Raw genomic sequence first — 20,803 nt, forward strand, 5'->3', positions numbered from 1 at the left:
GAATAAAAAAATACAAAAAGTTATGCAAAATAAGCAAGTGAACTGAAATTTATTATAAAATTCATATTAATGTCATTGAAACATTTCTTGCTATTATAGAACTGTTTTGATATAAGTATCTAGTTGTGGCTTTTAGAAAATTGATTAACAATTTTGAATACCACATTTTCCCTCTTCTGCTAATTTCTGCTGCTTTGTTCTTGCATTTTTTTTAATCCTAAATAACCATAATGAATTCTGCTTAACATATCTTTTCATAAACTTTTAGGTACATCAACAATGGAATTTTTAAATATTAATCCATTTGCTTCTGGTAGTTCTTCTCTGAAGTTAAAATATAGTTTTGCCTGATATGAAACCTTACGTTTTTTTATATGGGCATCCAGTTTTAATTAATTTTCTTAAAACTTATAGATCTAGACATGGGCATGTTTTCTACACCCATTCCAACATGGCTTTTTATGTCTTCTTCAAGTAAATCAGATCCGTCTCCTTCAAAGAAAATAGATTCTTTTATCAGTAAATGAACTTGTTAATGCATCCACTATAAGGCGTTCTTTTCCTTGTTTATATTTTATATCAAAGTGATATGACTGTAATCTTGTATGCATTCTTTATTTAAACTACTTGTGATTTCTGGGATGCTACATAAAGAAATGGGAATAAAAAAATACAAAAAGTTATGCAAAATAAGCAAGTGAACTGAAATTTATTATAAAATTCATATTAATGTCATTGAAACATTTCTTGCTATTATAGAACTGTTTTGATATAAGTATCTAGTTGTGGCTTTTAGAAAATTGATTAACAATTTTGAATACCACATTTTCCCTCTTCTGCTAATTTTACTACTTGAGAAATGGGATGGGAAACGTGCGTAGTGTATAGTGTTTTTAAGGAGATGGCTTAAATGATAAATGCAGCACACTAATATTATTATATTATACATTTTAAAGGACTCGCCGATTTCAATAATATACATTTTACTTAAAAAATAATTGCCGAATTTTGCAAACATTTCATATTGTTAAGATAAATTGGAAGTTTCTAAATCATATGCTGTTAAAACTAGGGGGGAGAATATGTGAGTAAATATGGTAGTTCTCAATTCTAACATGTAGATTCTACTGATGTGAATTTCTGAATGTTGCAAAATTTAGCTATTCTTTGTTTGGCATTTTTTTTTTGTCCACAGTACCTTTCCTGACATGGCACTGTATTTCATTTATTAGCGCATGTAAGGAGCATACTGTGTAGTGTCTTAAATTCAGTATTTAATTATCTTTGACTGTTAATCTTTAGAATTGTTCTACATACCTTGGCTTATTAGCATACTTCATATTTTCTTAGATTGAAATATGTTGAACAAGATAGTGCGCAATAGTGACATGAAGTTCACTATTTCAAAATATACAGCGAACTGAAATCCTCTGGAAAGGCTTGTGGTAGGGTAAGAGCGATGGGCGATCCTCAGGCTGCCTCTCCGGGCATTCTCCCTTGGAATTCCATCTGAGCAGAAGCTTAGTAGTTAGCAAGGCCCAGCAATACATAATATGCCTGTTTTTATACACAGGTGCCAGTCTTGCTTCAACCTGTACTTGTGTATATGGAGATGCAATAGAATAAGATCTTGATCAATTTTTCTTACAGACAAAAACTAGTTTCACCCTTTTTCAGCAGTTAACTGGAAACAATATTTCACAGTTAACTGGAATTTAAAATTCAAGCAAAGCATCCTGTGGGACTTTTAATAGCAAGATAAATTATATTTATTTTGGGAAAAAACTTGTAAACTTTTTTTTAGTTACATTCTTTAAATTATATTTTTTTTAGAAAAATTCATAAACTGAAAATTTTTTTCAAAATATTCTATGACAGTGTTTCTGAAGCTTTTTCTAAGTGGGGACCTTTTTTATAAATTAAAAAATTCTGATGATCTTACTCTTGTTTCTTTTTGAAAGCTTTTAGCATATGTTACTCCCAGTGTATTTATATTTTTAGAACAAAGTTAATTAAAGGTCATTTAATTTTATATGGATGATAAGTAATTAATGGAAGAAAATTTATGTCTGTTTTTAAATAAGTCAACACTGTTAGAGTTTGTACAATCTTTATCTTAAAAATTAAATAAATGGTGGTGCTCACATGAATAAGATGGATGAGCATGCTGGTTCTTGCACATATGTCCTGTATTTGGATGTATAAGTGTAAACTTAAGTTTGAGATCAGGACATACATTAAATCAGTTTTAGTACTGTGTTTTGAGTAAGTAATGAAAACACATTCTCGCACATGCAAACTAAAATATAATTTTCAAAGCACAGTTGTACAGTTCACTATATTCCGTTTCACTGTAATGAGTGATCAGTGTCAGATTGTGTGCTAAAGAATGGCGAGAAGGACCAAATCTCTCATTTGTTGCTATGTCTATAATGAAAAGTCCATACATAGCATAACCAGTAATAAATTTCATTAAAATATCAGTTGTGGGGGATGATAATGAAAGACAACTCCCATGTTTAATTTCCAGATTTGGGGATTTTCAGCTATAGTTTCAGCTACAGCTGTATGCAGTTAATTTGAATTTTTTGGGGGTCCTTTTTTTTTTCTTGGAGTAGTTTTCACTCTTGTGGTTCAGGACCACTTGTGGTCCATGGACAACAGACTGAGAAAAAATGCTGTGTATGAGGTTATGAATTTAAAAAAATGTGTTAAGATTTTTATGTAGATTTGTTTTATCTGTGAATTTTTGATTACTCTGATGTTTGATGAATTTTCTTTTCAGCAGAAAGACTGGTGTATCTTTGTGACACGGGAAAGCATTTCACATTTGCAAATATGAGTTATCAGATGCAGTCACCAGCTCCACCAGTTTCAAGACCGAGTATGTATATATATATTAGTTTATAAACATAATACATTGATACAGTACAAAGCCCTTAATCTTTATGTCCATTATCCAGAATGATCTATAATCCGGACCTCAAAGCAACCAATTTTTGTTTTTGTTTTTTGTTTTGTTTTATGCTTTATGCATGCACGTTGGGAGATGTGTCTCCAGATACGTTAAAAAATGCTTGGCATAATTTATGGCCAGCTACCATATTTCATGGTGAGGACGATGAAGATGATAGCCACAAATTTCAAGGTTTTCAGACATCACAAACTAAAGGTGAAATTTTCCATTTATTGGATTTTGTAAAGAAATGTTTAGAAGCGGTAATAAATGAAGACGATATAACAGAAGTTTTTCATTGTGACGACATTGCCCCAATCGTCAATCAATTAACAGATGGCGAAATCTGTAGTATGGTTGTAGATCCAGAAAATACCGCTTCCGATAATGAAGAAAGTAACAGAGAGGTTATTGAAAACGAAAAAATTTCGATTGACAAGTTAGTCGGTATTTTCGACACAGCAATTACAGGACTTGAACAGTGGAACTTTGTAAATGAACAAGAAAATATGTCTGTTTATAGAATTAAAGAGAAAGTATTAGCACAAAAAAGGAAGTAACTTAAACAACTTGCATTGAAAGAAATGTTTAATAAAGTAAAAAAATAATTATTAAGTTTTTTTGTAAATTTTGATACCCTTTAACCCTTTAAATCATAATTGCTCTTTATTTCATAAATTACAATTTCATATTTTTAATTGTATAATTTCTGCACACCATCTTACCAGACTTAAATTGATGATCGATAATCCGGAAAAAAAACCCTAATCCGGAATCGATGAAGTCCCGATGCGTCCGGATTACGGACTTTGTACTGTATTATCTGAAGTTGTTTTCCTCTTTCTGTAGCAAAAAAAATTGCATATTGGCTGAAACAGATTTTTAGTGTGTATGTGTTAAATATGATGAGATGTGTGGAAATTGTTGTATATTCACATCACTCCGAAGCTCCGATATATGGTGATATGGTCTTTCAGTTTGATTATAACTTGCTATTATGATAGATTTTTTTAAAAGTTGTACTGGTTATGCTTAAGTTAAACAGTGTGTTATCTTCATTTTAGTTAACATCAGATATATTTACTTAGACCAGCAAGTTATGTAAATTAAGAGCATGCAGAAGAGATTTAAAAAAATAGCTGCAACTCGTGCTTGTTGGAGTGAATACGTATGTGCTGCCTTAGAAACGTTTAATGCAAATTTATTTATTGGTTGTAAGTTACAGTATTACTGTTGTTTGAATCTAGTTCATAACCTTAAGCAGGGTTCATACGGTTTTTAAGAGTCCTTAAAAGTTCTTAAAAATCCTTAATTTCAACCAGATTTGGCAGGTGGTCCTTAATTTTAATCATCTCAAATTTCTGTCTGTTTTTACGACTGCCAATTTGATTGTAAATAAGCATTTTGGACAAATATTGTTGGCAGTTCAGTGATAAATATAGTTATCTTTTGAATGGGTAAATAGGTTCATGGATTATAATTTGTTCTGGTTAATACTGTCAAAAGTCTTTAATACGGACTCGTCGGGACTTCAGCGATTCCGGATTATAGATCATCAATTTAAATCTGGTAAGATGGCATGCAGAAATTATAAAATTAAAAATATGAAACCGAAATTTATGATCTAAAGAGCTTCAAAATTTACAAAAAAAAAAAAAAAAAAAAAAAAAAGCTTAATATTTATTTCTTTACTTTATTAAACATTCTTTTCAACGTGCGCATGCATAAAGCATACATTACGCATAGTTGAAATTAGAAAATTGCAACCAGAAATCTATTTGATATGTATTCGTGATATTTATAATGACGAGGAATTTGGTTTAAAGCATATCAAAGGAGTGCATCGAGATGAAATATAACATTTAGTAAGGAATTATAAGCCAAATAAAATAAAAACATTTGCCCTAAAGATGAGGAAGTGCTGACAGATCAACTTCCAGTTCATTGCGCGGCCCGACGTCCCCCCCCCCCCCGCAGAGCAGCATGAAACTGATAAACAGATTTCGGAATGGTTAGAGAAACAAAAGATATGCCTTTATCTATTTTTTGCAGCAATTCCACTTTTTGTTTGATGGACATCGAACGTTTTGTAGATCCTTTGGCAGCTCCAGAATCGGAAATTCTTTTTGACATAATCGAAAGTTCAAGCTTACTTTTATAAAATTGCTCTATCAGTCTGCAAAAAATAATAAGCCGGATCCAATTCGAAGATTAAGGGACAACGCAATCCGCAACATTAACTGAAATAGATAATTAGATAATTTTAGCTTAGCTTATACCGTCCATTATGCATTAAATGCGCTTGCGTAAATGTATTATGTGCATGCGTGAATGCATTATGCGTTGACGCATGCGTAGAAAGTTTATACCTTTGAGGTCCAGATTATAGATCATTCCGGATTATGGACGTCCGGATTAAAGACTTTTGACTGTATTGTTGCGTTTTTCTCTTCTTCTGACACCAATTGTTACGTTATTTTCTTCCTTCACGTTGGTATGGGGTTGGCAGATTTTTAGTGAATAACTATGACACTTGATGAAGTATTGAAACACACTTTATTAGTCAGTATTGTCAGGACAGCTCGAAAACACGTTTTACAATCGTCGATGAACTACATTAAACACGCTGGAACAATCAGCGACACAGCCTTCAGGTTATCAGACTATCACGTGGAGACAGCTTCCTGTAAAGCACCAGAGTACAGCTCCTGACTCTGCTTGGTCGTTCTCGGAACTCCACGTACTCTCGAGACTCTCCATGCTACAACTCATGATGCACTCGATGACACACAAGCACAGCTCTTGACTCCTTGGTTCAGTCGTTCCCGGAGCTCAACACGCTCTCTCGATGATGCACTAACCGCGATACAATAAGAAACTCTTTCGGTGAACTCGACAACACTCGGCACTCGCTAGACGAGACACCAACTCGATACTGACTCTTTCGCACTCTATGCGAGGCACTTACACACTGGCTGACTGCAGACTAGCAGAGTTTATATAGCTTTCGGCTTGTGTTCGAGAACATTCTGGCCTAAACCGGTAAGAATTCGTTCCAGAAGGTTCTCCAACTGTCCATGGTATGTCGCCAAATGGGCGATGTCTCACCAAATGTGACAACCCTGCTTTCTCTTGCCATTTAATGGCAATCCTAAAACTGCTTTGCGGGGAAGTCATCTCACCGCGCCTTTACATTTCGTAACACTGCCCCCTCCCAAGGACTGCACATCCCAGGCAGTACAACCCTTGGTCAGAAGCCTAATTCGATACAAACAAAACGTAATAAAACAAGCAAATAACATAACTAAAGAAACAAACATTTACACTATGTACAAATCATATACACAAATTAAACACATGACAATTTCAAATAATACAAATTAAAGTTCTGAACGAATTTCAATCTCTGTCTTTTCATTAAAATATACCCGGGTCAAATACTTTTCCAGTGTAGTTCTCAGATGTATTTCTGTTTTGCATATCCTAGTCTGTAGTCTGGAGATTCAGTTCCTTCAGGCTTTTCATTCACAAGAAAATCTAAAACAATTCTGTAGATCATTCACAGTATGCGTACAGTTCACCTCAGTATCATTAGCAGATGGTACATGCCTATTTACCTCTATTTCCTGAAAACCAGTTCTGATGTTTGCACCAGGGTCATGAATAGAATCTGATCCTTTACAAGCAGAAGTATCCGGGTTTGGAATCAAGTCCTTGTCTGCAAAACCTGCACTAAGAGGCACACACATAGTTTACAAAGTGGGTGAATTTTCTTTCAATACTGGAGCACACTGCTTAAGCTGCACATTAACTTCTGTCATCTCTGCATCACATGCATTTTCAGATGGTTCAATACTCACGAACTTCAACTTCATAACTTTACTATCAGTTTTGATGAACTTGACAATCGCATTTTCACTTCTTCCACTTCAGGCACTTGAGAATCAAAATCTACTTTCCCATCTTTTATTTCGTCATGTTTTCGTTCTTTATCTTTAATCCTGTTAATTGTTTCATCTCTCATTTCTTGATCTTCTTCAGACAGTTCATTAGCTACTTTCTTCATTTCTTCATCTTTTGATTCTTCAGAAGCCACTTCTCTTATTTCCACATTGTCTTTTATGGCTCTAGTTTCTTCTGTAAGCTCCCCTTTCACCTGTCTGAGTTGCTTTCGCACCTTTTCTTGGCCAACATTAAATTCTTCTCGTCGGGTGTTCTTCTCTTCCAGTGTAGCTTTCATCACCTTCAGTCCAGCTTTCAACTCAGCCTTGATCTTTTGATATCCGGCTTTTATCTCAGCCCTTATCTCGGCTAAGAAGTTCATCAAAATCTTCTTTTCCTCCGCCATGTTTTTTTTTTTCTTCTTCAGGAGGGTCACTGGCATTCACTCGCAAATCCTACTTCTGACACCAGTTGTTGCGTTTTTCTCTTCTTCTGGACTGATTGCGGACCAGCAGGGTTTATATAGCTTTCAGCTTGTGTTCAAGAACATTCTGGGCTAAACTGGTAAGAATTCGTTCCAGAAGGTTCTCCAACCGTCCATGGTATATCGCCAAATGGGCGATTTCTCACCAAATGTGGCAACCCTGCCTTTCCTTGCCATTTTATAGCAACCATAAAACTGCTTTGCGGGGAAGCCATCTCACCACGCCTTTACATTTCGTAACAGTATTAATAGACAAGATATTTTCAGCTGAATATAGTTGACAAAACAGTAATAGGAACAATTAATTACCTGTGGGATGTGTGTACTCAAGCATGCTAAACAGAGCTTTTAGTTTAACCAAAGGTGGTCGAATGCTGATATTTTAATAAATAAAGAGGCATCAATTTCTTCAGAATTCTTGAATAATTGACACAGCTTGGCAGTATTCCACCAACTTTCAGGGTTTGATGGTCGCCAACTTTCAGAATAATATGTAAGCATCCTTTTTACGTACTTATCAAAAAGTAAGTGTACTCAGTTACGAATTTTTGCATTAAGAATAATTGCTTTGGGAATACATGTACATATAAAATGCTTTTGAAATATATATTGTGAACAGTTGAAAATTACAAAGAGACTGATGAGCATCTAATAATTTGTAATGAAGGTAATTTCAAGCAATTTCTTTCCAAGGCTACAAATTTATCAGAATCAAAATGCATCAGTTGTGAAGCTGTTGTAAAAAATAAAAAAAGGCTATAGTTATTTACTAGGTTATCATTGTTTAATCTCAAGTTTTATCCGTCTTTGAAAGTTTTCTCTGACAATTTAGAAAGTTTTAATAATTTGTTTATTTTTAGTTTAAATTAAATAAAGTTATTTGATGATTAACTAAATATTAAAATTATTTGAAATAAATGTCAATCTGAAAATTTATTGTTTACGTGCTAGCATATTTAAATTATAAAATGAAACTAATAAAAATTTCTTGCAAGTATCAAACTTTAGATTTCAAATGGGATGTAAATATAAATTTGAATTTTTACCCCTTGCAATATGATATTTGTTTATGTATGTATTGATAAATCTTAGCAAACGAAATTTTAGATTAGAGTATTTTTTGTTCTGTTAATAAAAAATTTCCATTTTGTTTAAAAAAAAATTTGGACCATCATCTGTTTTTATATTGTGTGTTTAACCTATTTACAATTTGAGATTACTATGTTAGTTTATTAATAGCCTCTTCACAGTTTCTTTTACGTGTCATCTATGTTGCTGCTATGTCATGAAATTTTGTGATTTGATTAACAAGTTTAAATATTTGAAGAAGGTAGTGGATAAAGTTTTTTTTTTTTTTTTTAAGTATAGAACTGTCTCTGAAATTTGCTAGCTGCTTTTTCATTATATACATGTATTATAGAATTCATTAATATTTATTTATAATAGGCCTTGAAATCCTTGAAAAAAAAAATAGTATCATATTTGTAATTAATCATTTCGACGTTGTTCTTTCCAAAATTAATGGTCAGGTTTTTTGCAAAGAAAGTGCTGCACTTGCCTAGGTGTAAGCAAAAAATGAAAGTGAAATCATAATCTGACATTCTTACCAAAACTTTTCGTAGATAATACAGTACAAAGTCCAAAACCTGGACTCGTTGGGACTTCAACGACTCCAGATTTGGGGTTTCCGGATATTAGATCATCAGTTTAAATCTAGTAAGATGGCATGTAGAAATAATAAAATTAAAAATATGAAATCGTGATTTATGATCTAAAGGGTATCAAAATTTAAAAAAAAAAAGCTTAATATTTATTTGTTTACCTTGTTAAACATTTCTTTCAATGTAAGTTGATTAAGTTGCTTCATTTTTTGTGCTAATACTTTAGTTCATAATTCTGTAGACAGACATAATCTCTTGTTTAGCTACATTGTTGAAGTCCCGTAACTGCTGTTTCGAGAATTCTGACTAACTTGTCAGTCGAAATTTTCTCGTTTTCAGTAACTTCTCTGTCGCTTTCTTCATTATCGGTAACGGTATTTTTTGGATTTAGAACCATACTACAGATTTCACCATTCGTTAATTGATTGATGATTGAGAAGCATTGTCATCATAATGAAAAACTTCTTATATATCATCTTCATTTTTTACCGCTTCTCCACATTTCCTTACAAAATCCGTTAATTGGAAAATTTCGCCTTTGTTTTTCAATATCCAAAAACCTTTAAAATTAGCAGAGCCATTCTTCAGATCATATTAGCAGAGCTATTTGGTTATGCATCATGAGCTTGACGACTAATGACAAGTTGTTCAGTTAAATTTTATCTTGCTTCTATTGTGCACAGAGACAATTACGCCTGAATTGTATTAGTTATTTGTTATACTTATGTCTATTTCTAGCACTTATCAAAGTTCTGAATAAATAAATTCCCACATATACAAGCTTTATTGAGGGCCAATGCTAGATATCTTACCGTCTGATGCAATCTCTTGTGGGTCCTAATTTCTGTGACTCGCTGCGGCCATACAAACCCTGATGCTATTTCTGTGTTTATGTGAATAACAAATCAGTTAGTCTTAATTCAAATAGCCCTAAATGTAATTTTTGGTCTATGAGTATCATCAACATGATCTATGTTTAGCATATGGAAAGAAATTTTTGGTAAATTTTTCCTCATCAACATTTTTTAGCACATTTAACTGAAATCTGTAATCATCGCCAAGCGTAATGTCAACATAAAAGGTTACCATACTTCTTTATTATTCAATTACTAACATAAAAAATTGCTTAGGCATCGCTACAGGAGTCATTACTCAAGTTGTTATGTTTTGATAAGCATGCAGTGATGAAAGGAAAGTATAATAAATAATGATTCGCTACGTTGGTGTCAGATCAACAATGTATCTATGTGGAATATTTTGGTTTGAGATGTGTGCCAAGCAGATATGCAGCAACAGAGCCACATTACTGATGGTACAAATGTATGCTAAAACGATTGTTTCTTCAATAACAAGGTATTTTATTTAGTGCCAAAGTGAAATTAAGAATCGGGACTCTCCAGATTTTTTATTATGCATGGAGGGAGAAATTAAATGTGCATGCGTAAAGCCTACGAGAAAATATTGGTGGTTTTGAGGTACGGATTTTATATCATTCCGTATAATGGACGTCCAGATTTCGGACTTTGTAATAATAATAAATCAGAATTTACATATTAATGCAATCATTTTGGCCTTTTGTTGCATGCGAGAAGGAAAAAGTTACTTATCAAGTTTAAGATTGTGGGTTTTTTTTTTTTTTTTTTTATTTTTTTAGAAATCCCAAATTATCAATGTTAAGTCAGTAAACATTTATCAGCATATGAAAAGAAAATATACTTTTTAGCAATTAAAAATGCAAACTTGAAATTTAAAATAAAGAATATGTAATACTTTAAAAAATAAAACACATTCTTCAAATCTTTCTATAATTTTTTAACGTTGTTCTTCTCCTAAAGTAAACAGCTATCTCTTTTCTCTTAAAAAAAAAAAAAAAAAAAAAAAATCAGAGAATTAGCTTTGTGCAAACCTTGCAACAGTGGCTATCTAGAAAACGCATATCCTGATTGTTCTCTTTAAAAAATTTTGAGCAAAATTCTGTATTCCTACAGAAATTGTACTATAGTTTCTTCCATTGTTGGAAAATTCCACAAGCTCATATTTTAAAACTTAATGCAAGAATCTCACGATTTGTTTATAAAAACCGTTCAAATTTCGAATTTAAAAAAAAAATGGTGGTGTTGCTCGAGTGAATTGTTATGAGCATTGATGAGCATGGTTGCCAGAATCATATTCTGAAAATTTGGTGAGTTCTACTAAGCCAGCTGGTTAATACGTAATAAATCAATATTCTTATTTTCTGACAAGAAATAAAGTGTATTTGCTGTTTTAAGTCCACTCCAGGAACAATTCTTTTTCTTTTCATTCAGACTTCTCCAGAAATGTGTATAGTTTAGGCCCAGTTTTAAAAATAAGTGTCTGCTTTCCACTCTTTTGTTTGTTTGTATTTTCATGGCAAAATTTTATTACCTTGCCCCAAACTCCTAAAATGTTTATGCATCACAGGTGTAGTGGAATTAAATTACTTGATGAACTAATCATAATCTTAAACAGGTAGTAACTCCATTGATCAGGTGCTGGAAGCCCTGAAGCCATAAATGTATATACAGTACAAAGTCCGTAATCCGGACGTCCATTATCTGGAATGATCTATAATCCGGACCTCAAAGCCACAAACTTACGCATGCGCATAAAGCATTTACGCAGGTGCGCGTCCGCTACGCATGCGCGTAAAGCCAGTGAAGCGTTTACCCATGTGTGCTTCCGATAGTGAAGAAAGTTACATTGAAAGAAATGTTTTAATAAAGTAAACAAATAAATATTACGCATTTTTTTTTTTTTTGTAAATTTTGATACCCTTTAGATCATAATTGCTCTTTATTTCATAAATTACGGTTTCATATTTTTAATTGTATAATTTCTGCATGCCATCTTACCAGATTTAAATTTATGTTCTGTAATCTGGGAACCCCCCTAATCGGGAATCGCCGAAGTCCCGACGAGTCCAGATTACGGACTTTGTATTGTAGACATGTCACAAAGCTTTGGTTAGCCTTAAACAAGAAATATGAAAGATGGTCTGTAATGTGAAAACTGCGACTGATTCTAAGCTGTACCTAGACAGATACCATGCCAAAAAGCTGTGGGCTGGCACAGAGCAATAAGCATTTTTTTAATTTTATTTATTTATTTGTGTGTGTGTGTGTGTGATTAAAATCTCACTGCTCTTTTGAGGAAATATTGACTCCTATTCAAGATTTACTGTTCATGTAGATTTATTAGTTTTTAGCCCAGAAAAGGTATTAATTTTGTTTTGGCATTTTATGTTGGAAACTTTAAATGTCAGTTCACTTTTCAAACTGTCGCCACCAAATATTACAGCCCTGTATTATATTTAAAGAAATTAAATAATGAAGTATCTGCATTAAATGTATGTATTCTTGCATTGTGATTAATTCTCGCATTATGATAAAACAACGGTAGCTAGAGCCATCAAATTTTAAATAACATACGTTTCCACCTGAATATGGGCATTTGAAATTTGTTTTATTATCTATTTCATATTTTGTAAAATTTTGATGAATTCTTGATTAACAAACTCAATGATTTCAAAGCAAGCAATGGCAACACTGTACGAAAAAAAAATTATCTCCAGTGTATCGGAAATTCTAAAGGTATGCTCATTTAAAAATTATTTTGTGATATTGCTGTTGAATTGAATTTTATGGTTTAACTGCAAAGAGCATCATAATTAATAAATAAATCTAACCTACAAAATGTTAAAAGTATGCCCCTTTGGTCGTAATTTAAAATCTGATTTGATTTTATTTATTTATTTTTTTTGGGGGGAAGCAGGAGAATGGAAAAATGAGCGATATTCTTACTGGGACTCGAACATTTACCTCTCGAAAATGTGCCGATTGTACTTATGTTACATCGTGAAGGCAAGCTGGAAGAAGGGAGAAAATTCTTCATGTATTCTCCCTTTTAAAGGGCAACTGGAGATAAGGGAACCCAATTGCCAAATCCTGGTTTATTGATGCCAAATCCTGGTTAATGAATTATTATCTGCCACCTTTTAGTTCGGGTGCCACTGTAGAGTCATTAGTTTTTTTTTTTTTTTTTTTGAAGCAACCTCTCGAATACACGCTAAGTGTGCTACCATTACACCATGAAGGCATACCGGAAAGAGGGAGAAAATACCTTAAAAACATCTAATGATGTGTAACGCTTGTAGAAGCTTTTCCAAGAAACAAGCTAATATGTCTTCCTATCATTAGAGGGATCTTAGTTGAAATATGTATCACTGGAGCCAATATCCCAGCTAGCTACATTGGATGTTTTACAATTGAGGTGAAAATGTTTTATTTATATCTATCTCTCTCATAGCTTCTTCTCCAAAGCTGGTTTTTGAGTGAGTCAACCAGTCAGATAGGAAAACAAAAATTCATGGAAAAGTTTCTTTTGATGTGCTGTTGAAGGTAGGTAGCAGATGAGATACCAGTTTCAGAGGAGGCTTTGTGCCTCACTAACGAAGGACATTTGTGATGACTAGTACAATAATAAATAGTTCTGTTCATTTTATACTGCTATTTATTTATCACGTGCCAAGTTCTATTCATATCAAATAATGGTTTGATAATGTTTGATTTTTTTAGGATGTTGCTTATTGTTTGTGTGTATGATAAGAGGAGAGTAAATATAAGAAGTATCCTTAGTTTGTACCGATTAAGAGAACACAACGCTGCTTGAATCTGACTTTCATATTATTTAATATGTTGATCATGATGTACTTAAATATACTAGGATACATGACATTTAACGTTTTACTCTATAGCCCTATTCACAATAGCAGATTCAACCGCATGAGAAAAACTGGTTCTTCCAACATGTCCCATTCATGGCGAACAAGCATTAATTCCTTTTCAGAATTGAAGGTAGAATTTGGTAGATTGCTCCTTCCTCTCTTGAGCAGGGTAAAATGGGAGATTTCCCATACTGCACTGCATGATTGAATGGTGCATTTAATTTTAGTAAAGAATATGGCTGATGTGCAACTGACTGCTAGCTGGCCTGTCAGCGAAACAATTGCATTGATAGATATCTGGGGATGCGTTATCATCCAAAAAAACTAGATGGAACCGTACAAAATACAGAAATTTATAAACAAGTACAGACAAGGTTATCTGATGTTGAATATTCCAGAAATACCGTTTAAATTAAAACAAAAGTTAAGGACACGCAGATGTACATATTGGTTTCACTGTGACAAAGGGACTTGGTACCTTTTGAATGACTCTTGTTTTATTTAATAACTTTGGCATTTTTTTTAAATTCAAATATTTTGAAGACAAATTTAAGAGTTAAAAATCTCTTTCTTCTCCTACAATTTTCAATGTTTTTCCCTCAAATTTTTTATTGTATCTATTAAAATGTTTTTAATAACTTTAAAGATGATTTTGCAATTAATGAATTAGTATCTAAGAAAAAAATAAAAGCTCATTTTTATGTAAAAACTTTGAAACAAAATATGATCTCGCATTTTCACTTCAAATAATTTTTCTTTTCAGTGTTTTGCAAAACCCATCCTTGTTTTTATAAAGAATACAACTTTAAATAAGCAGAGTTTAATTTAAAAATATTAAATAATTTAGTACATATCTGTATAATTTTGAGACTCTAAGTAAAAGGATTTATCGAAAAAAAAAAAAAAAATGCTAACTGAGAAGACACAGTTTAAAGAATGTAAATTGTCTAAATGTCATTAAATCATTTCAAATTTCTTAAAAATTTTGTTACTGAATTTCAGTATTTATGTTATGGAAATTGTTATGTATTATTATTATTGAGTACAATTATTTTGTATTAATTTACTGTGAATAAGGAAATGGTAATGTTCTTATTTAAGAATTAATGTTTAATATTTAGTTTTGTTTAAACTTTTCGTTCGTTTACGGCAAAGCTCTTTTAAAGTTTAGCTGAAGATGTTGTAGGGTTTATATTTATTTTAACTAACATTTATTTTAAGTTTAAACTATCTTTCCTGTCAAGCCTTACTTTCCCCTGGAACTGCCAATGCCAGAGTATGTAAATTTTAGTAGAACGCGCAAGGATTCAAATTATCAGCGGAAGTATTCTGAGTTAAATAGAAAGGAAACGAGTTCGAGGTGTGCTGTTCTTACTTCACGAGCGCGGAGGTAGTTAGCCAGAAATTGAAGAACCCCGCGTTTCGGCCTGTGTGCTTGCCTTGAAGAATTGTAAATCGTTCAACGTGATCCTCAAGTTTGCTGAATTAGCAGCGGTATTGTGAAACGCGGTGAGGTTAGTTACTTTTAGAGAGCCTCGTAGCTAGAATCTTGTTATTAGTTTCTTTTCAGGTTCTTATTTTTATTTTACCGCCGAGTTGGCGTAGTTTGTGAGCGTCAAGAGCACGCACTTGTAATTTATTACGTTGAATAAAAAGGGACTTAAACCCTTAGCAAGACTCTGTAATTTATCCAGTTTCAACCGTCACCTCTTGGTTGCGTGCAAGTTGGAGGCGCGCAGCGCTACAATGTGATACAAGGGCGCAAATGTATTTCCGTTTCTTATGAGGTGGCTTCTTTTGGGGCTCAGGGGTCAAACTGCCCAGCTGTAATTTCCTCTTTTCGTGAGGTTGACCACATGTTTAGGGTATGGAGGTAAGAAAGTATTTCGGCCTTTCTGAAGTAGAGAACTGGGTGACGTATTTATTACTTACGGATGTCGCAAGTTTAACTGAATTACGATTGAGAACATTTCTCTGTCATGCGAGAAAGAAGGGTACATCATTTTTTTCTCTTGTTACGTGGGAAAGAAGGGTACGTTATTTTTGTGAGGGGTCTGAATTTCTTCGAATTTTGGTCGTTCTTTATCACCTTTGTTTTAGTTGGCTAGAGGGAGTTCGAATTTTGTGTAAGATTGATCAGTTGACCAACTGATGCAGCAACTTTTTGATGCGTAACCGCAACCCCCCCCACTCCTCCTTAGAAGGATTTGCAGGGTTAGGTCATTGACTTTTCCCCTACGGGTTCTTCCCTCTCCGTGATGTTGATGCTCGCAATAAAATTATCAAGGTTCAAGGAAACACATGTCTTTTACTTGTTCTAGTCTAAATTTTGATTAATGATGACTGCTCCTATCTAAATTATTCTGGCTCTTACTTTGGCACAAAATTAGACCTTCTAAGTTTTTGCCTTTTTTCTCAGTGTGAAGCACATAGTTCTTTAAACTTTTATTTGGCTTTTCCAAATTTTTTACCGTATTTGACAATAATTTTTTTATTCTTTGATGATGTGGAGACACAGGCGTTATACTGCCTATGAACTCCATAAATTGAACTTCCTTGATCCTTGTGTAAGATTGGCTAACTTTTAATTTTGGTATTATTTGAGCCAATAGTGAATTAGAGGCGTTTCATTTTGAGCGTCTACCGAGTTTTCTTAAGCCATTGCATGAGAGGCAGGAGCAGATTTTTTGGCAGATTGACATCAACTTTTCGGGGTGAAGCGACAAACAGACAGGAGTCTTGTTTTGCACCCACTAAGTCTTTCTGCACCGGTGGGCAAAAAATCAAGCTTAGTTGCGAAGGAAAGGTATATAGAAAACGGGCCCTTTCATATTTCAGAGGAGAGATAAAGGAACTTGGTACTCTTTATACGAGTTCAAAAGGCCAGGAAGGAAAAATGGGACAAAATAAAATTAAAGTAGGCCTAAAGTAATGTAGGAAAAAACACAAAATGTTATCTAGACCAAATTGGTTATTCAGTATTGTAATAACTACCTTGCTTGATATATATATATATATATTAAAAAATTAAAAAAAATCTGAGAGGTTTCAGGTTTTAAATTGCATCCAAAGAGGTGTTTTTTAAACTTTTTATGTGTTACCTTTATTTATTAAATATCACATTCTTTGCGCGTAAACCATAAAACTCAGTTCAATAGCAATGTCGCAAAATAATTTCAAAATGAGCATATCTTTAGGATTTCAGATACACAGTTCTGCGCGCTGGAGTTAAAAAGGTTTCCCCCCCCATAGAGTGTTGGCATTGCTTGCTTTTAAATCGTTAAGTTTGTTACTTAAAATTTTGTTAAAGTTTTACAAAATATGAAATCGATTATAAAACAAGTTTCAAATTTGATCTTCTACATGCCCATATTCGTAGGAGGATTACGTCATTCAAAATTTCAAAATTCAATGGCTCTATGTACCGTTGTTTTATTACAATGCGAGAAATAGACATACATTTATGCAGATTTTTCATTATTTAATTTCTTCAAATATAATGCAGGGCTTTAACATTTGGTGGCAACAGTATGAGAAGTGAAACGGACATTTATAGTGATTCAATGCAAAATCGCAAAACGTAAACAATAGTCCATCTCTGACAAAGCCCCTTTGGACTAGAAAGGGCTTATAGAAAGAAGAGGAAAAGAAATAGAAAATTTCAAAAAAATATGAGTTCATGCATTTAGTCAAAAGGGGATTAAGTTATATTCATTTACTATAAACAGTGTCTCCCAGTAGCGCCAGATCTTTGATTTTTCTGATGTGGGGCAAAAGCAAAAACTGCCACCCTAACCCATCATCCTTTAAGTTTCTCTAAAAAGTTTTAATTTCTTTAATAAATACAGAAATAGGTTGCATTTGAGGTAAACACATAAGCTCCATTTTATACTGAATTTTTTAAGCGCCCCCCCTTCTTTTTTTTTTTTTTTTTTTTTTGTGCTATAAAGAAAAAATATGTACTGAAGTTACATAATTAGAAAATCGTCCTCTCCTAGGAGAATAGGCTTTCTGGTGAGCTTACTTTCGGAATCAAGCCTAATCCTAACACTAATCCTGAGTGCTTCTAAATAATAAATAATAAACCGGATCCAATTCGAAGATTGAAGAACAACGCAATTTGCAACATTAACTGAAATAGATAATTAGATAATGTTAGCTTATACCGTCCGTTATACATTAAACGTGCAGGCGTAAACGTATTATGCGCATGCGCACACGCATATGCGCAGCCGTAAAAGGTCTTATGCGCATGCATCAAAACGACGCATGCGCAGAAAGTTTGTAGCTTTGAGGTCCGGATTATAGATCATTCCGGTTTATGGGTGTCCGAATTAATGACTTTTGACTGTATTCTGAAACTATTATACAGAATAAGGGCTATTACTGAGAGTATTTATACTTCCTATTTCATAAGTAATTTTAAGTTCTTACCTGCCTTAATGCTATTAAAATATCGTGGAATTAGGAACGAAAATTAAAATTTCGATCTGAACAGACTGAAGTGTTTGTGATTCATCTTCAAACAGTTCCTGAGATTGCTTTTTGTGCTTTGGAATTCTTTCTTAGCCAGAAAAGACTCAACTGCAATTTTTTAGGCTACTGTTTTAGACTCTTGTATCCAATATTCCATAGGATTTTTCTCTCATTTTTTATAATTCCTCAGTTTGATCAGTTCTTTCGTTAACTACACAGAACGCGGAAGAGGAATTTCTTTTGAATTTCTATATTTACTCGATTGAATTCTGGAAAAATATTAGCTCAAAATTTCAGGTTGATAGTAAATTCAAATTTTTCAGAGCATGTAACAGATGTTCTACCTCGTGCTTTGATTCCTCATCAAGAGAAATATCTTTAATTTCTTTTAAATATTTGAATATTTCCTGTAAATTCTTTAGAAGGACCTTAACAGCCACATATTTTTCCGACCATCTCATCTGGCTGTTTCCTTTTAAGCTGTATTTTGTACATTTTTTCATACTATACCGTCGAGTAGTGCATCCGACAAAAAAGCGAAGTATTTTCTGAGTAATTCCAAACAGATTAGCTGCTTCCGGGCACGAAGAAGCAGAATGCATACTGACAAGATATGAGGAGTGAGCCAAACATGGTACAAATTTCTCCAGCTTATTCATTTCTGTAATCCTAGCTTGTACTGTTTTAGAAATGCCACCCATATTAGACATCTTGTTGCAAGACTGACACCAACATTGTCCAATATCTAAACCATCAAGTGTCAATTAAAACACTAATTTTCTGCAATGCGTTCAGAAATACATTCTCCTCTCTTTCCACCAACTTCTATGAAATCAATTAAATTTTCCTTTATCTCGCATGATCACCACATGTTTTTACGTATTGAGTCACCTAGTTCATTTTTTTCTGTACGAGACACATATGGGGTAAATATAATTCCTTTCTCTTTGTTAGGTGCTTTGGCTGATACTTAAGAGTTGATTATATTTGGCAAGCTGAGAGATTAAATTCAGAAAATTTTCTTCAGAAAATTAGGCTGAGGACACTTTATGAACAGACTGCTTGGGATTTCATCAGACCCAAGAAAAGAATGACAGTTTGTTGAAAGATATAGTACCACATCCATGACTATATAGAATTTTTCTCCATTTTTCTTTCTCTGTATGAATGAGTCACTCATGTCTTGATCGATGCTTTGTCACGATTTCATTTGTTGTGCTCGAATTTTCCACTTAATCACGCACCTCTGTGGATACGCTTCATGCTCAGTTAATCTTGCTAAAACATTTTTCCAATTAATGAATCCTGTTGTATGATGTAACAGCAGCGCCATATTTCTGATAAATTTTGCAGGGTGTACAAAAAATTGCATTCTTGTTTTTAGAATATGTAAACCAAGATCTAAGCTTTTCATTATTTACTAATGTTCTGTATTATATGTCAGATGTTTGCCATCATGTTCAATGGGATTGAGGTTTACGCTTTACCGGATGTTTATCGACTAATACTGATTGACTGCTTAAGAAAGATTGTTGGTGACCATTCATTTTTTTCTATGACCAGCCAATCGCATGCACCCAACAAATAAAATTTTTTTAGTTTTTCGTTTTTCTGCTGCCCTCCCCCTTCTAAATGAAGAGATGTTTATGTCATGGTATCATGTCCTCCAGCTATTTGTTTGATGTCGATGAAGAAGGCTGTTCTTTCAAATGCTGACTTGTAGATTGTTTGGGGTGGTATATGCAGTCATGTTTGGTCGTGCAAATTACAAGAAATATTAATACCCTCTAGAATCTCAGCATAATCGGAATTGCAGCAGGGTCTGACAGTTTACTTCTTCCTTAAAGTTGTTTTTTCATCTTAGCTTAAATTTGTTTTCTCTGTTTGGCCTTATCTTTGGCTCGTTTTCTATATTCCGCTTTTCTCCCCCTCAGCACGCAGATGGTTTCTTTTAATCTAAATGAAATTCACTATGAATTGCCTTAATGAGAATAACTAAGAACTGACGTAATTACACTGAACAGTCCTAAATAAATGGTCATGTCTCACTAAATATAGTGCAGGCTATTAAAAGCAAGCATATTTTTTTAAAAAAAGAGTACAGAAGAGACCTGAAAACTAAAAAATAACCATAACAATAATTAATCTAGCTTTAAAATCTAAAATACGCTCCACTGTTCCGAGTCAAACCAAAGGTAAGCCTATGTTGCCAACTGGCTGCAAAGAAATCTAAATGCCTTGCGTCATCTTGAAGTCATAATGATGGTGTCTTGAATGTACTCGACGAATATTAATTTGAATTATTTCATTTGAACAGGATGACCTGAGGTTAATTTTTTTGGATTAGATCTTAGAAAATAGTTACAATGCTTCTCTTTCCCAGCAGACTTTACTATGGAAACCAGGCGACTCCTTCAACAAGCTATCGTCCTATTTCTCATTTGAATACACCCCGGCCAGACAGGAAATGATAGAGGGACTTCAGACGTTACTGATACGGTCAGTTTGATTCTATCAGTGACGCCTGGAGTCCCTCTATT

The 20,803-nt window shown here is 33.4% G+C and overlaps 1 protein-coding gene across 3 annotated transcripts in view; it reads left to right on the forward strand.

Moving 5' to 3' along the window:
- Positions 1-20,803, forward strand: part of arm (armadillo) — a 120,341-nt gene that overhangs the window by 6,508 nt on the left and 93,030 nt on the right. For 2 of the 3 annotated variants that reach the window (XM_085817103.1, XM_085817105.1), the window contains exon 2: positions 2,786-2,884. In XM_085817103.1, the coding sequence (XP_085673229.1) occupies positions 2,839-2,884 (46 nt within the window). In that variant the 5' untranslated portion in view covers positions 2,786-2,838. The remainder of the gene's footprint in view (positions 1-2,785; positions 2,885-20,803) is intronic. The other variant, XM_085817104.1, reaches the window with a different exon arrangement.

Source organism: Stegodyphus dumicola, chromosome 5 (assembly GCF_044657685.1).
Source record: "Stegodyphus dumicola isolate Sdum_Otavi_A_Nest chromosome 5, ASM4465768v1".
Taxonomy (NCBI): Eukaryota; Metazoa; Arthropoda; class Arachnida; order Araneae; family Eresidae; genus Stegodyphus; species Stegodyphus dumicola.